This window comes from Amphimedon queenslandica, unplaced genomic scaffold (genome assembly GCF_000090795.2).
Source record: "Amphimedon queenslandica unplaced genomic scaffold, v1.1 AMPQUscaffold_13508, whole genome shotgun sequence".
NCBI lineage: Eukaryota > Metazoa > Porifera > Demospongiae > Haplosclerida > Niphatidae > Amphimedon > Amphimedon queenslandica.
Window position 1 is genome coordinate 454,383 of NW_003546256.1, and position 13,707 is coordinate 468,089.

The window sequence follows — 13,707 nt, forward strand, 5'->3', positions numbered from 1 at the left end:
CAATTTCAAAATAATTATTATAAAATAAATTTATCATTAGATGATTCCACATAAACACACACACGCACACAAACACACATCCAACTCTCTCTCTCTTGTGTCTTCACTTTCTTTTCAAATGAAATCACTGCAGTACCAAACCAATCTATTAAAAACAAGACAGTTATTAAAAATGATGTTTTAAAGATGACCTTCCAGGAACAACAATAAACAAGATAAGATAAGGCCAAGTGTAGAGGAAATATATGTGCAAACTGTTACCTTTTTTGCCTCTATCTCGGGACATTTCCAATTATATAAATAATAATGCAAGTTGCCATCACCTATACCAAACTTTAGTTCTTCAAAAACGGGCTCGTTGTCCATTATATCAAGAGCATTGAAGACATCGGCACCACACTTGAAAGAGAGAGAGAGAACATTAGTAAAGAGATATCATGAATAAGCTGATAATCATGTGAAAAAAATATATATGGCTGCACAAAATCCAAAATCTATAATAGTTACAAGAGGCAGGTCAGGGAGGGAGCAAAAGCACCACATTGGTGTTGCAGCTGTGATATCAAATACCATTACTGCCCACCAAGTTGTTATTGTTTATCATTCACCTTCTTTGAAAGAACTAGAGCATCGTAAAGAAGCTCCTTGAAGGGCGTCTTTGTAGAGATGTTATAAAAAGAATAACAAGCCTTCAATGTCTTGTGTACAGGATGATTCACAACGGATGAGGGTAAGTTATAAAAGCTAACAAAATCAGTTAATTCTTTAGTGGCTGGATCCTGTAGAAAAGAGAGGGAGAGGGTATAGTAAATAACAGCTGGACTTGAGAAACACAAAACAAATTAAAGCCATCTCTGCCTGCCAAGGAAATAGATGCCCAAAATAGCAAACAGTAGACATAACAGTTAATGTATCCCAACATTATTATCATCATCATACTTGATTAAACAACATTATAATTACTAATAGTGCAACAGTCTTACTTCAACAACGTAGGTATATACTATGTCAGATCTTGGGAAAAACCAATGAGAAATTTCTTCCTAAAATATAAATGTACATGCAAATAAAATAATAATAATAATAATCATTATTTTTAGAATGACGCACTTCAGTCTGAAAAACTGGTACCAAATCAAACCTTGACATGTACTAATAGAAAAAAAGGAGGAACAGAGTATAAGATAAGATGAGAGAGGGTATACTAATAATCAGAAAGTGACCTACTTGTCCAAAGAGTCTGTGTACAGCTGGGACATCACGAGGCTCCATCAGTCTCAAACCAGGAGTCTTAGTCTCCTGTGAGAAGATGAAGAAATATCAAAGAGACAGGAAGGTTGACATTAATGCCAAGTCAAGTCACGTTACTACTATGCATGATCGATTACTATATCACACTAGCAATCAGTAGTAAACTGATACCACACACACTTGTCCTTATCTTTCCTTCTCTCCTCTCTCTCTCTCTCTCTCTTAGTCTTACATCTGGTAGTCTGTATAATCTCAACATCCTTTGTAATGTCATTCGTCTGTGAAGGGAAGAGAACTGTACCTCTACCAATTTCTTTGGATTTATGCTGCGATGCCAGTACCTTTACAAAAAAAGGAAAAGAAATTACATAGTATTTTGAGTTGGTTCAGGGATTCCCACAAATCTTGCTTCGTGAGCTGACAGGCAGTCAAGCATATAATACAGTACATGACGATTGGAGTAACTTTTAAAATTCATAAAAAATACAAATTTGATTGGAATCAGCTCAAAGTTGATACACAGCATAAAGACATATATATGTATCAGAAAAAATTATAAAAATGGAAAATTCTCTCCTAGTCATTTTTGGCAAGATTTGGCCGAAGACCCTGTACTATAGTACAGGGACTTTGGCTTGATTTTTTAAGAAACTTTAAAAAATTCATAAAAAATCCAAATTTGATTGGAATCAGCTCAAAGTTGATACACAGCATAAAGACATGTATATGTATCAGAAAAAATTATAAAAATGGAGAATTCTCTCCTAGTCATTTTTGGCAAAATTTGACTGAAGACCCTGTACTATAGTACAGGGACTTCGGCTCAATTTTTAAGAAACTTTAAAAATTCATAAAAAATTCAAATTTGACTGGAATCAGCTCAAAGTTGATACACAGCATAAGGACATATATATGTATCAGAAAGAATTATAAAAATGGAGAATTCTCTCCTAGTCATTTTTGGCAAAATTTGGCCGAAGACCCTGTACTATAGTACAGGGATTTTGGCTCAATTTTTAGGAAACTTTAAAAATTCATATAAAATCCAAATTTGATCGGAATCAGCTCAAAGTTGATTTGCGACATAAGAACATGTACATGCATCAGAAAATATTATTTAAAAAGAGATTTCTCTCTTCATGATTTTTGCCAAAATACACTGTATGAGTACTATGCCACTTGGGAAACCCCAAGTTGGCTGGTATTTAACATCCATTAATGCTGATTCTCCTACTTGCTCTCCCTCCCTCCCTCTCAAACAAACCTGCAGACAGCCACTGGTTTAGGGAGCAATATTCCAGCAGTATAAACTGCTTGGAATATGCCCTCAAAGTTCACACGTCTAGTAATCTCTTTAATAAGGACAGGCGCAACTCTCTTTGACCTCAATCTCTTGTGAACGCAAAGAAAATTGATTTCAACTAAAACCTGAGTACTAAAAAAAAGAAGTGACAGATAGTGTTTTCAAACTCAATATAATAATAATAATAATAATAATAGCAAGATTAAAATTTTCATGAAGGCATTAAATTTTTACGACTTGCCCATGAAATTTTTCAACTTACTGGTCTCTGATTCTAACAGTAGCAGGGATGGCGCTTATAAATCCAACCAGTTTCTTGTTCCCCTCTACTCTAACGCCACAGTGCCACTGCGGTAACCAACCAGGAGGCTGTAGGGCCCAACGTAGGAACTCGCAAGAATAATCAAACCGAAACATATTGTCATCATCTTCGACATAATTCTCATTTAATAGCTTGTACAGCTCTGTTAGCTAAAAGAGTGATTGGTTAATTTTAAAAATTGATCACTTAAAATTATTAATAATAGCATTATAATATCATTTTAAGCAATAATCACGAGTAGTTAATTATCAAATTAATTTAATGAAAGTAATTACTTGAGCGTCATCTGTGAGGTCCACGTTGTCCCAGTAAAATTTGTCCGGGAGTGTGAACGGTTCTGATCTCACGTGCTCTTTATCTTGTTCAATAGGACCAGCATCAGTCACTGTCTCATCTATAAAGAGAGAAAGGAGGAAGGAAAGAAAGAGATCAATAAAAAGCTAATTTATACTATAATGTACATTGTTCTTGTGACCCAGCCCACCAAAACCTCAATATTAATTAGATCTATGTAATAATATTTATTATTAATTTTACCAAATTTAGGAACTGGTTGAGTGTCCCAGAACTCATGTCCCCTCGGTTGCTCTTGTATCGATAGGTTTGTTATAATTTCCTGGAGTTTGCGTGTTGTTAGGATCTGACTCTCATCAATGACACTTTTTGGAAGAGCACTAGACTCCGCCCCCCTGGCCCCTCCTACTTAATTGATTTTAAAAAGATGGAAAATGTTTGAAACCTTTCTTGTCTTTCTTCTTTCTTTTCTTTTTATCGTTCGGTGAGGTTGTTTCTACAGTCTCTCCCTCCTCTTCTGGGCCTTCTTCTCCTCTAGGAACAGAAGCTTCAGCCATGACCACTTGACCAGTCCCTCCACGTGTTGTTAATTAACTTAATTAATAATTTAATTATAGAGTCACGTGATTGTTGGCTTGGCAACGGATATGAGAAAACAAAATGGCGACCATTCCAGAACTGAATGCAATTGAAAGAAAGAAGCTCGTTAAGCAGTCTGAGTGTCTATACAAGTTATCTCACTGTAACAAAAATTAATTTGATATTTTGAGTTTAAATATTTTCATAGTTACTCAAGATGAGACATTGCTTTTACTGTATCGTTACCATGGGCTCACGAGTGATAAGATTGACAGAGTCCTTTTCTGTGACTTACTGCATGATTGGTTTGGAATGACTGATGACTATTTCATGGACAAAGGTCTTACATACATATTGATGTTATTTTTAGTTGCCTTGCATGTTTTTTTAAAAATTGATTATGTATAGTAACGTGTTAAATGTAATTACTATTCCATAGTCTTTAAGGCGTTTGATAAAGATTCTGATGGTTTTTTGAATCAAGAGGAATGGGTTAAAGGTTTGTCCATGTTTCTGAGGGGAACACTAGCTGAAAAGATTGAATGTAAGCCAATCCTTTACGTTATAGAAAAAATGTACATTGCTTTTCTTTAGATTGTTTTTCAATTTATGATTTAAATAGTGATGGCTACATTACACGTGAAGAGATGTTCCACATGTTAAAGAACACTCTTATTAAGGTAATGATAATAGTGCCTCTGATAAAAAATAATAATTAATATTATTAGCAACCAACTGAAGAAGACCCTGAAGAAGGTATAAAGGAGCTCATTGAGATTCTCATGAAGAAAATGGTAGTTGAACATCTAATATGTACTCTATTACTTGATGTTGTAGGATCATGATAATGATTCTAAAGTCTCTTTGCAAGACTTCAAGACAACAGTAGAGGCTGAGAGATTGCTTATTGAAGCATTTGGCCCATGCCTTCCAGAAGAGAAAGTATGATGAGTTATAGTGATTGCTTTATTGTCGTCATTTTAATTTTTTTCTGCTAGTATTGTGAAAGATTTGCAGCTGAAACATTGACGAGAATCTAAACTATATCATGTTGTTATTATTATTACTATTATTATACTGACTGTTAAAAATCTTCAATGTTTAAGATAAATTTAAAAAAACTTAAGGTACCTTAAGGAGACAATTGTTTGCGGGTACCTTAAGCCTACTATTTTTAGCGTCTACTAAATTTAGCTATATTAGCAAGTGAGCTTTAAATCGCTAAATTAAATAGATGCCAAAATAATTATAATTCATTACAATAGTTATTATTGATAGTTAATTTGAGTAAAAAAGGTTAAAATTAGTAACGCTAAACATGAATTTTGCTGATTTCGCTAAAATTAGTAGACGCAAATAATAGTAGGCTTAAGGTATTTAATTCAGCGAATTTTAGCGGTTAAAAATCGCTAACTTTAAGTCCGCGCTACTTTTAATTTCTTCATTAAAAGTAGGTGTGGTCACAATGAATAAAATGGCGGGCGTAGCAAGTCTGAGCTTACTTGCAGCAAACTTCTCTAGCAGTTAGCCTAGGTTAACAAAGCAGATGACATCCTTCTTCGTTCAGTGACTGCTTCTAACTGTAAGCAAGATAACTTTACATGTTAATGGCTGCAGAGTAAGCAATTTAGGTAACATAGAGAGGGTTCCTTTATTCACTTCCGGTATTGGAGACTTCTTGCACCATTCACGTGTTAGCATCATGCATGCTGTCTAAACTCACTGTGTCTATATAAAATTCCCTTTATATGACTCTGAGCATAGATAGTGAGAGCTTTTTAAATAATATTATATCAGGGTTCTTTTTATAAACTTTTGTTAAAGATGATGGCAGACGATGAAAACAAGACTGATGAGAAGAGAAGCAAATCCCCACAGTCGAGAACAACCTCGATAGTGGTAGGAACCCATACCAAGGTTTTCCTTTCCTATTTCTCAGCAGATACCTGATGACTACACGAGCTACAGTTTAGACGACTTCTGTGTCCCTGCTCATTACTACGACGACCTTAAATGCGTTCTATTACCTAAAGGACTCATCCTTGACAGGTAAAGGAGTTGTGCTGTTTAATTTTAATATTGCTTTGTCAAGGGTCCAGCGTTTGGCTGAAGACATTTGTCACGACATAAGCAGCCCACTTGTTGCTCTCTGTGTATTGAAAGGTGGCTATCAGTTTTTTACTGATCTGCTTGACTGTATAAAAAATCATAATGCAACAAGTGGTAACTAACAAACGCCATATTTAATTAAAATTCTTCACTTCCACATTTTATTTTCTCACCTGCTCTTTCTCTCTCCAGAGAAGTCTTTCCAGATGCAAGTGGATTTCATTAAAGTAAAGAGCTACATGGTATGTGCAGCATTATACATTATGATAAATTTAAATAATGATTATAATTAGAATGACCAGTCAACTGGCGTTGTGAACATTATGGGCAGTGATAATCTGGCCTCTTTGAAAGGAAAGGTGTGTCTTTGAGATAATAACAGCTCTCAATTTACATTTTTATTATTATTTTCTTTTTTCTCTCATCTCTTAAGAGCATCTTGATAGTTGAGGTGAGTTGTTTTTGTGTAGAGAATGTGCTAATGTTATTGTTAACGTGTGCTATTTTTTGTAGGATATTATTGACACAGGCAATACAATGGTCAAATTATTGGAGACGATTAAGAAATTCGAACCGAAGCAAGTGATGGTTGCTAGGTAGGTAGGCGTGTCTTTATTGTTATTAGCGTCAGACATAACATTTTCATTGAGTATGTCACCCTAACTACCAACTTATGCTTAGAACGATGAGTTTTTGATCCTCTGCCAGCTGCAGCATGTGGTTTAAGCTGCTTATTGAGTAATTATTGTTTTTGAATGAGTTCAGACTTTATCATTTGCTTACTGTCACTTGGTTACACACAGCAATCTTTGACCAATAACAGCAGCTAGCTTTTATCCAAAACTAATTCACACCCATGTCTGCACTATTGTTGACTCCTTTTACTAAGAGGAGCTGGTAGACAATTTATTATTATTATTATTATTGGATGGAGCATATGCTGTACATGTGGAGGGAATTGATAGCCAGTTACACCCTTTGTAACACAATCACTGGTGTCTTACACATACACCCTCATCCTCCTCCATCTGTTTAGTTTGTTATTAAAGAGAACAAAGAGAAGTAATGGATACAGACCTAACTGTACGCTCATCAATTACTTGTATTTACGTTATTATTGTTTGTATTTTATTTTAGATACTGGTTTTGAGATCCCTGATGCATTTGTGGTTGGATATGCATTGGTAAGCAAGCAGCTGTTACCTATTTCATCTTTTCCTTATGTATTTTTCTTTTATACTTACACGTAGGATTACAATGAGTATTTTAGGGATCTTAATGTAAGTCGATAATTTTTAAAATGAGATGATTGTGCTTCCTCTTCTTTTCCCTTTCACAGCATGTTTGCATAATCAATGAAAGAGGAAAGAAACGCTATGCTGCTAACACATGAACATCGATCAACACACTGTATTTGACACTTCAACTATAGTGATATACACTCATGCTTGTTTTGTGTGTATCTCTATTCTTTTAATAATTATTTGAGCTCAGGGTTTCTCAAAGGATTTTGTCATAGCGCTTATTTTGTCAGTGGATCAAAATTATTTTTAAAATCAGGGCAGAGTCCCTGTATACACTATTACACTGTAGTGGCCAAATCAGTTTTGCTTAGAGATTTCTGCACTTTTATAATGCTCTCTGATATATATGCATGCTATTACATGTATGTTGTGTAGCAAATTTCAACTGATTCTAATCAAAATTGAATTTTTTTACAAATTTTTAAAGTTACTCAAAAACTGGGCCAAAGTTCTTGTGGATCGACTTTAAATTTTATTTTCCTGGCAAATTTCCAGAAAAAAATTAAATTAAATATTTCCCTCCAAAAAAAAATTTTCCCGGGAAATAAATTAAATTTAATATTTTTCTATAAAAAATAATTTTTCCTGGGAAAAATTTAATTATAAAATATCCTGGCAAATTTCCTCAAAAAAAATTTTTTTCTGGCAAATGTCTTGGGGAAAAATTACATTTTCTTATGTTGTGTAGCAAGTTCAAGTTAATTGAAATTTTACTAAATTTTAAAGTTACTCAAAAATGTCTGATGCTTGTGGGACCCTATTTTAGCTGAATGTAGCGAAAATAGTAAAAATTAATGCTTGTGTATTCGTTATGTTTGTGTACATGCACATGTAGAATAACTGAAATTCGATAGAAATACTTTTTATTATTAGTATGTAATATCAAGTGATTTATATAATACTAACAATATACATGTAATAACTGAAACTGAAACTGAAAGACACATCATTAAAATAAAGTATTGAGAATTAATAATCATTACGGGTTATACTAGAGATATTGATGGCTTGAATTTACTCAGCATGGAGTCCTGCTGCTGTCCGCTAGGCATCATTGGATAATGCGTCATCCTCTCAGACAAAAGACCTCCTTTTTTATAATCGAAGCTACCAGCAGTAGCAATAGATGGAGGTGGAATAGCTACTTGAGAATAAGGAGGAGGAGCAACAGCAGTGAATGATGGTAGCTGAGGGTTAGTAGGGCTGGCATAGGAAACTGGAGGAGGAGGGAGAGGGGGCGGTGAGTGATGATTAGTTAGTTTGCTTGTTTCTTGCAAGTCGTGGTCTGACTTGCTATTGCTGCTTCTTTGAATTGACGGAGAGCAGCCAAAGTCGTTAGATTTACTTTTCCCAATGGTAGTCCTCAACGGGTGGATAAGAATAGGAGAGGAGCGGTCATCCCTCTGACTCTGCTTTGGGGCGATTGGTGGAGTCTCGTTAAAATCAGACTTATTCCTTTTGTGATGAACTTGACTTGCAGACCCGCGTCTGTTAGACACACCTCCTCCTTGAGACTGTAGGAACAGCTTCTTACTCGTCCAAGGCGAGTCATATAAATTCTGTTTAATGAGGCTGTCTTCGGACGAGAATTTCGGCATTAAGTCATCATGAACCAATCCTCCTAAAGCTCCTCCTCTCTGTATGAGGCCATTAGGTTGTTGAGTGCCTCCACTCCCACTCATGTGTTTCCGCATTAGCTCACCGGATCCAGGCTCGTCATCAGTCCTGTTGTGTCTGAGGTCTTTGTGAGAGCGAGAGGTGAGGCTCACAGGTGGTATTGCTAAAGGCAGTGTCTCGATATTATCAACCTCATTGAAATGACCCAGACTATGGCTGTGACTGTGATTATTGTAGGAAGACTCGGGCTGTGACGAGTAGTTATTTTTGAGTGTGTGAGCTTTGCGTTTCATTACCAAGTCACTTTTCTCTTTCTCCTCTTCAAGTTGGATTTGTCTCTGCACATGCTGCCATAGCATTTCTTTTCGTTTATTTCTTGTCTCTGGGCTCTCACTCCCTAAGCGTCCCTGATAGTCCTTCCAGTGTCGCTTGTCCTCTTCTATTTGTCTTCTCTCTTGCTCTTGTTGGAAACGCTGTAGCTCTATCCTACGCTGCTCGTCCTCTTGTCTCCTTTGTTCTTCTCTCAGTCTCCTTTGCTGTTCCTCTTGCTCTCTTCTCAGTTGGTCCAATCTCTCTCTTTCCTCTTCTTGGCTTCTCTTCTCGTTTTCCAAGCGTTTCTTCTCTTCCCTTAGTCTCTGGAGCTCAATGTTACTCAAACGCTTCCTCTCTTCTTCTATTCTCTTCTTTTCTTCTTCTAGTCTCTTTTCTTGATCGACTTCAATGCTGGTTCTTCGATTCCCTCCCTCTCTCTCTTCATTCTTGTGACTTATTTTGAAGTCGATGCCTAGCCTCTGCTCAATCTCTGCTATCTCTTTCTTTCTCTTCTCCTTCAAAGCTTTCTGAGCAATCTCCAAGTCCCTCTCTATCTCTCTTTGTCTCTCCTGCTTCTCTGCTATGTACAAGCTTCGTAGTTTCTCTTCTCTTTCTTTCTCCAGTACTACTACTCGACCGGTTGGATTAAGAACCTTCTGTCGTTGACGGAGAGACAACTCGAACTTCTTCAGGGCTCGTTTCGTCGGGCTCAGATCCATCTTTCTTTTCCTCATGATCATTTCTGTCTCTTTGATAGCCTCCAGTCTCTCTTGATGGTTTGGTATTACACTATTAATGATAGCAATCAGTGAGGAATGATCAACCTTTGGATCTGAGGATGTCACTATCACTGGTACTTGTAGCGGCCTCTGAGCTTGCAGGCCTGACAATCTACAGTGCAAGAAATAATAATATCAAAAAGTATTATCATAGCACTATATATTAGTATTATTCAAAAGCCCTCACTGTTGCAATGTAGTGAAAGTTTCTTTCAGAATTTTACAAGCTTCTGTAGCAGCTGCTAATTTCTTGGCCTCTTCCTTCATGATCCTTCAGCAAAGGAAGTGGTTGTATAACTATTAATTTATAAATGATTCTTCCGCTTACTGTTCTTCAGCAACAATAACTTCAAGTTCTTTTTGCATCACTGCTTTTAGTTTTGGTTCTAATACATTATACTGACCTAAGAATTAAAGAATAAATTTAAAATTGGGAATTTCAAAAATTGACTCTAAAGCAAACTGAATCAGCAGATTGAATAGTACCTTTAAGATTTTCAAATCTTTCTGCTGACTCTTCTGTCAGACTGAGGAGGTAGTTAACCTCATCAGTATCAATCCTTGACTGGTGATGAATAGCATCAGACTTAAGGGAATCACCTATACTCTGCAATAGACTAGAGAGAGAGAGAGTAAGGGAGAGTGAGTGAGAATCATTATTATCACTGTATGTGCATGTACATACCTCATTTCACTCAGTGCAGAATCAGATTCTTTAAGGTAGTCCTCTTTCAATGGCTCAACGATGAGTCTGTCTTTACGAAACTGACTCAACTCAACCGAAAAATTATTAGCAGTGCTACCTGTAATTAATAATAATAATAATAAGGTAGTAAAGACACACAAAAATATTAATAATGTAATGTCTGTTCTCCTCTTCCCTTCCTCTTTTAAACTAACCTTGAGCAGCTGATAGTCTAGCCAGTGTCAGTTCAGTACGTAATTCTTGTATCTCCAACTGGTGCTTTCTCTTAAGGAAGGATATCTCTTTCTGAAGGCCACTGATAGTTACTGGCTCATCAATTGGAATAATAGGAGGAGGAAGGATCACATCTACATCTCTCGTTTGAGTAGTAGCTAGGCCATCAGTCTCATTAACATGTGTATCATTGGTTGGGCCATTTAAATAAATAGCTGACGAGAGATTCTCAACTCCTGGAACATTGCTATGTGCTTGGGATAGGCTAGAACTGCATTGAATAAAAAAATAAATATTGTATATATATATATTGTGTGTGTGACTTTAAAACAGACATACATTGGGTTCTGTAGTGAAATGTTTAGGTCCTCTCTCTCGTCATCTGAAGACAAATCAGCGTCCGGTGTACCAGTTGAGCTACGATGGACTAACGGTGGAGTGGAATTTAGCAACGGGCCAGTCTCTAGATCAGAGGAATCGACCAGAAGTATTGTAGATTGATCAGAAACATTACTAAGAAAGAAAGAGAGAGAGGGGGGGGGGACAGAAAGGTAGAAGATAGTAACAGATGAATAACAAGTCATGCCAGCAATGTCTGACACATGTTTACCCAATTCTCTCTTTACTATGACTGGCAGTGATATCATTATCCTTTGGTCAATGCCCCGTAAATAAGAATTGTATTGTCTTGATATGAAGCCACAATTACATTTAACAGGATTAATATTCAATTAATGATAATAATAACAAAATCCATTTTCTCACCTGACATTGGTGAGAGGTTTCCACGTGTTTGATCTATTAAGTAAAAACAAATGCCATTTTGGATCTTTATTGACGGAAGGACTCAAATCGAATAGATTAATGAAGAGCTGCTTTATAGTACTGAGAGTAATAGGAGAAGGCAACGGACACCTACGCATGTCTGCACCATAACGAAGATAGATACATTCTAACGGAAGGAAAATAAAACATTTAAAATGATTGTTGATAATATTATGCTATATCCAGTGATATAAAATGATTGCATTATTATTATTGAATTATACATATTAAATCATGCCTGACTTAAGTACACATGCATTATTAGCATGCAAAAGTAAAAATGTAAATATAAATATATGAACTGTATGCTTGACAATGTGTAGTGTTATAACGAAAGAGTGTACCAATATGTGCTACCATTGGAATGATCAACAAAGAATGTTTACATACACGTACATGCATCCCACTGATAATGATCTGCTATGTATCCTTACCGCTGTATTTTGAAGAGATGCGTCGATTAGTGACTGCCTTTACTGGAGGCTCTGAAGAGCTTGTACTGTTTATGAATACATCAGGAGGCTTGGGACCATCTCTCACTCCAACTCTCATCCCTTGTATAGCATCATCCAAAGACTATGTACAAATAAAACATAACCTCTTTATTAAGGACAACATGATAAAGGTGCTTTTATATAAGCAAGAGTACATTATGTGCTCTTGATATAAGTATAACTATGGAGTCCTGGTTAGTACTGATTAGAAAATTCATTGTAGAGGTGTCCTTATTTCAGGGTGTGTATAAGATCATTGCTAGCATGAAATGTTCATTTGTTTATAGCATATTTACACTGCCTTGCTCTATAAGGCAACATGTTTACACTGTAGCTATGTTCTTGGATCAACACATTAAGTAATATTGCCATTCGATATTGCAACACAATAAAAGTATTTAATCTATTCTTTTTCTCTTACTATTTCATTTGGGCCGAGGATAATCTTAGTCTGTTCATTGAATATCTTAGCTGCCTCTTCCAGCTGCTGGCTCATCTCAGAGTCAGTGTGAAGGGTGTGACGCCTCCTCTGTCCTCCTCCTTTTTCCTTCTTAGCTCGTCTTAAGCGAAACTCTGGCATAACCTGAAATAAAGATAAAGAAGAGAGAGAAAGAGAAAGAGAGAGAGGAGAGAGAAAGGGTGGAAGAAATAGGAATAATGTGTCTGTGTGATATAATTGTATTTTTTATGGCTATAGTAACACCAGTGAGGCTAGGCTGATGGAATGGTATAAAGAATTTCAATTATGCGCAATCTGTTATTATTGGTTTCAGGCATTCAAAAAACACACACACACACACACAAAATATGTTGCCAAAGAGGAAGGAGTATCTGTCAGTGTGTACATTGTTTGTTAAAAAAACATTGAGGCACACCAAATATTTGTGGTTTTTATTTTACCACACCAAAATTTCTTATCTGAATTATTTGGCAGCCAGAGGCAGAGGGAGCGAGTGATGTTAGTACAATGTAACAGACACTTGTCTCTTTTACAATTCTCATTATTTGAAACAAGCCCACTAATAACGATAACACCTGGACATTCCATAGATGACATCCAAACCGCCTTCACTATGCACCATTGGAAGGGAAAGCTCATCAATTTACTGTAACTGTTGTCATATAGAGTTACAACAGTGCATACTGATGGTGGGAATACTGGCAATGAATATATACCACATAGTTACTCCTCCAAGTTTAGAGTGACATCTTTCTAATCACAAAGGATGTGTACCTGTCATGTTAAGCTACAGGGAGGGCTGCTCCCCGTACAGCTCATGCAGAGAGAAGCTTACAGAAGAGCAAAATATACAGCTTATAGACGTATATACATGATTATAAATATAACCCAAGAGCTAATGAGGCTCAAAGTCTGTGTAGTGTTATTTTTACCTTTTCGGATCACGCTTCTGGCTTGGCGATATTTTTTCTTGACAAGACAACTCTTTATAGTATCACAAAACTCCCCTAAAAGCCTTTTAATATCAGCGGAACCAACTCTGTCTGCTTGCTCTGCCAAAATGAGAGGAAAAAGACAGTGATTTGCTTACTTCAACTGTAACAATGCGTGGGAGGGAAAATTCAATAAGGGCGTGGCTG

The 13,707-nt window shown here is 36.2% G+C and overlaps 4 protein-coding genes across 5 annotated transcripts; 2 read left to right on the plus strand and 2 right to left on the minus strand.

The window, feature by feature from the left end:
- Window position 1: 1 nt before the first annotated feature.
- On the minus strand, window positions 2-3,790 carry LOC100637114 (glycylpeptide N-tetradecanoyltransferase 2-like). Its single transcript, XM_003383626.3, has 12 exons — window positions 3,616-3,790; window positions 3,414-3,575; window positions 3,152-3,270; window positions 2,817-3,025; window positions 2,516-2,686; window positions 1,484-1,592; window positions 1,228-1,299; window positions 1,111-1,152; window positions 984-1,043; window positions 609-779; window positions 262-399; window positions 2-145 (listed from the first exon to the last, which is right to left on the minus strand). The coding sequence occupies exons 1-12, from the start codon at window positions 3,725-3,727 to the stop codon at window positions 125-127; spliced, it is 1,386 nt and encodes a 461-aa protein (XP_003383674.1). The 5' UTR covers window positions 3,728-3,790; the 3' UTR covers window positions 2-124.
- Window positions 3,791-3,802: 12 nt separating this feature from the next.
- LOC100637241 (EF-hand calcium-binding domain-containing protein 1-like) lies at window positions 3,803-4,885 on the plus strand. The gene is made up of 7 exons (XM_003383627.3): window positions 3,803-3,912; window positions 3,958-4,089; window positions 4,189-4,293; window positions 4,344-4,429; window positions 4,478-4,543; window positions 4,587-4,691; window positions 4,748-4,885. The coding sequence occupies exons 1-7, from the start codon at window positions 3,831-3,833 to the stop codon at window positions 4,787-4,789; spliced, it is 618 nt and encodes a 205-aa protein (XP_003383675.1). The 5' UTR covers window positions 3,803-3,830; the 3' UTR covers window positions 4,790-4,885.
- A 469-nt stretch (window positions 4,886-5,354) lies between these two features.
- On the plus strand, window positions 5,355-7,396 carry LOC100637368 (hypoxanthine-guanine phosphoribosyltransferase-like). 2 transcript variants are annotated; one of them, XM_020008600.1, is made up of 12 exons: window positions 5,356-5,516; window positions 5,574-5,648; window positions 5,692-5,798; window positions 5,842-5,972; window positions 6,051-6,100; window positions 6,152-6,217; window positions 6,292-6,309; window positions 6,372-6,454; window positions 6,895-6,941; window positions 6,996-7,042; window positions 7,109-7,138; window positions 7,198-7,396. In XM_020008600.1, exons 2-12 carry the CDS (start codon window positions 5,574-5,576, stop codon window positions 7,249-7,251), a joined length of 708 nt encoding a protein of 235 aa, XP_019864159.1. In that variant the 5' UTR covers window positions 5,356-5,516; the 3' UTR covers window positions 7,252-7,396. The 2 variants fall into 2 exon arrangements, with proteins under 2 accessions (XP_003383676.1, XP_019864159.1); XM_003383628.3 differs by having other exon boundaries at window positions 5,355-5,648.
- A 681-nt stretch (window positions 7,397-8,077) lies between these two features.
- Window positions 8,078-13,660, minus strand: LOC105316551 (histone-lysine N-methyltransferase, H3 lysine-79 specific-like). The gene is made up of 11 exons (XM_011411521.2): window positions 13,501-13,660; window positions 12,530-12,691; window positions 12,049-12,190; window positions 11,555-11,741; window positions 11,129-11,302; window positions 10,771-11,060; window positions 10,556-10,673; window positions 10,357-10,487; window positions 10,199-10,274; window positions 10,058-10,141; window positions 8,078-9,982 (listed from the first exon to the last, which is right to left on the minus strand). The coding sequence occupies exons 2-11, from the start codon at window positions 12,686-12,688 to the stop codon at window positions 8,149-8,151; spliced, it is 3,195 nt and encodes a 1,064-aa protein (XP_011409823.1). The 5' UTR covers window positions 12,689-12,691; window positions 13,501-13,660; the 3' UTR covers window positions 8,078-8,148.
- Between the last annotated feature and the right edge of the window lie 47 nt (window positions 13,661-13,707).

Bases quoted from the DNA above. Each gene is read 5' to 3' on its own strand.
- LOC105316551 (XM_011411521.2), bottom strand. From the start codon at position 12,688: ATGCCAGAGTTTCGCTTAAGACGAGCTAAGAAGGAAAAAGGAGGAGGA. The intron at 11,303-11,554 runs GTGAGAAAATGG...TTTCTTTCTTAG, and splicing joins AAACCTCTCACCAATGTCAG to TAATGTTTCTGATCAATCTA. The intron at 9,983-10,057 runs GTGAGGGCTTTT...CTTGCACTGTAG, and splicing joins ACTTTCACTACATTGCAACA to ATTGTCAGGCCTGCAAGCTC.
- LOC100637368 (XM_003383628.3), top strand. From the start codon at position 5,574: ATGATGGCAGACGATGAAAACAAGACTGATGAGAAGAGAAGCAAATCC. The intron at 5,973-6,050 runs GTAACTAACAAA...TTCTCTCTCCAG, and splicing joins AAATCATAATGCAACAAGTG to AGAAGTCTTTCCAGATGCAA. The intron at 7,043-7,108 runs GTAAGCAAGCAG...ACTTACACGTAG, and splicing joins TTGTGGTTGGATATGCATTG to GATTACAATGAGTATTTTAG.
- LOC100637114 (XM_003383626.3), bottom strand. From the start codon at position 3,727: ATGGCTGAAGCTTCTGTTCCTAGAGGAGAAGAAGGCCCAGAAGAGGAG. The intron at 3,576-3,615 runs GTTTCAAACATT...TCAATTAAGTAG, and splicing joins AAAGAAGAAAGACAAGAAAG to GAGGGGCCAGGGGGGCGGAG. The intron at 1,593-2,515 runs GTTTGTTTGAGA...TTTTTTGTAAAG, and splicing joins AAACCAGTGGCTGTCTGCAG to GTACTGGCATCGCAGCATAA.
- LOC100637241 (XM_003383627.3), top strand. From the start codon at position 3,831: ATGGCGACCATTCCAGAACTGAATGCAATTGAAAGAAAGAAGCTCGTT. The intron at 3,913-3,957 runs GTAACAAAAATT...ATATTTTCATAG, and splicing joins TCTATACAAGTTATCTCACT to TTACTCAAGATGAGACATTG. The intron at 4,692-4,747 runs GTATGATGAGTT...TTTTTCTGCTAG, and splicing joins CATGCCTTCCAGAAGAGAAA to TATTGTGAAAGATTTGCAGC.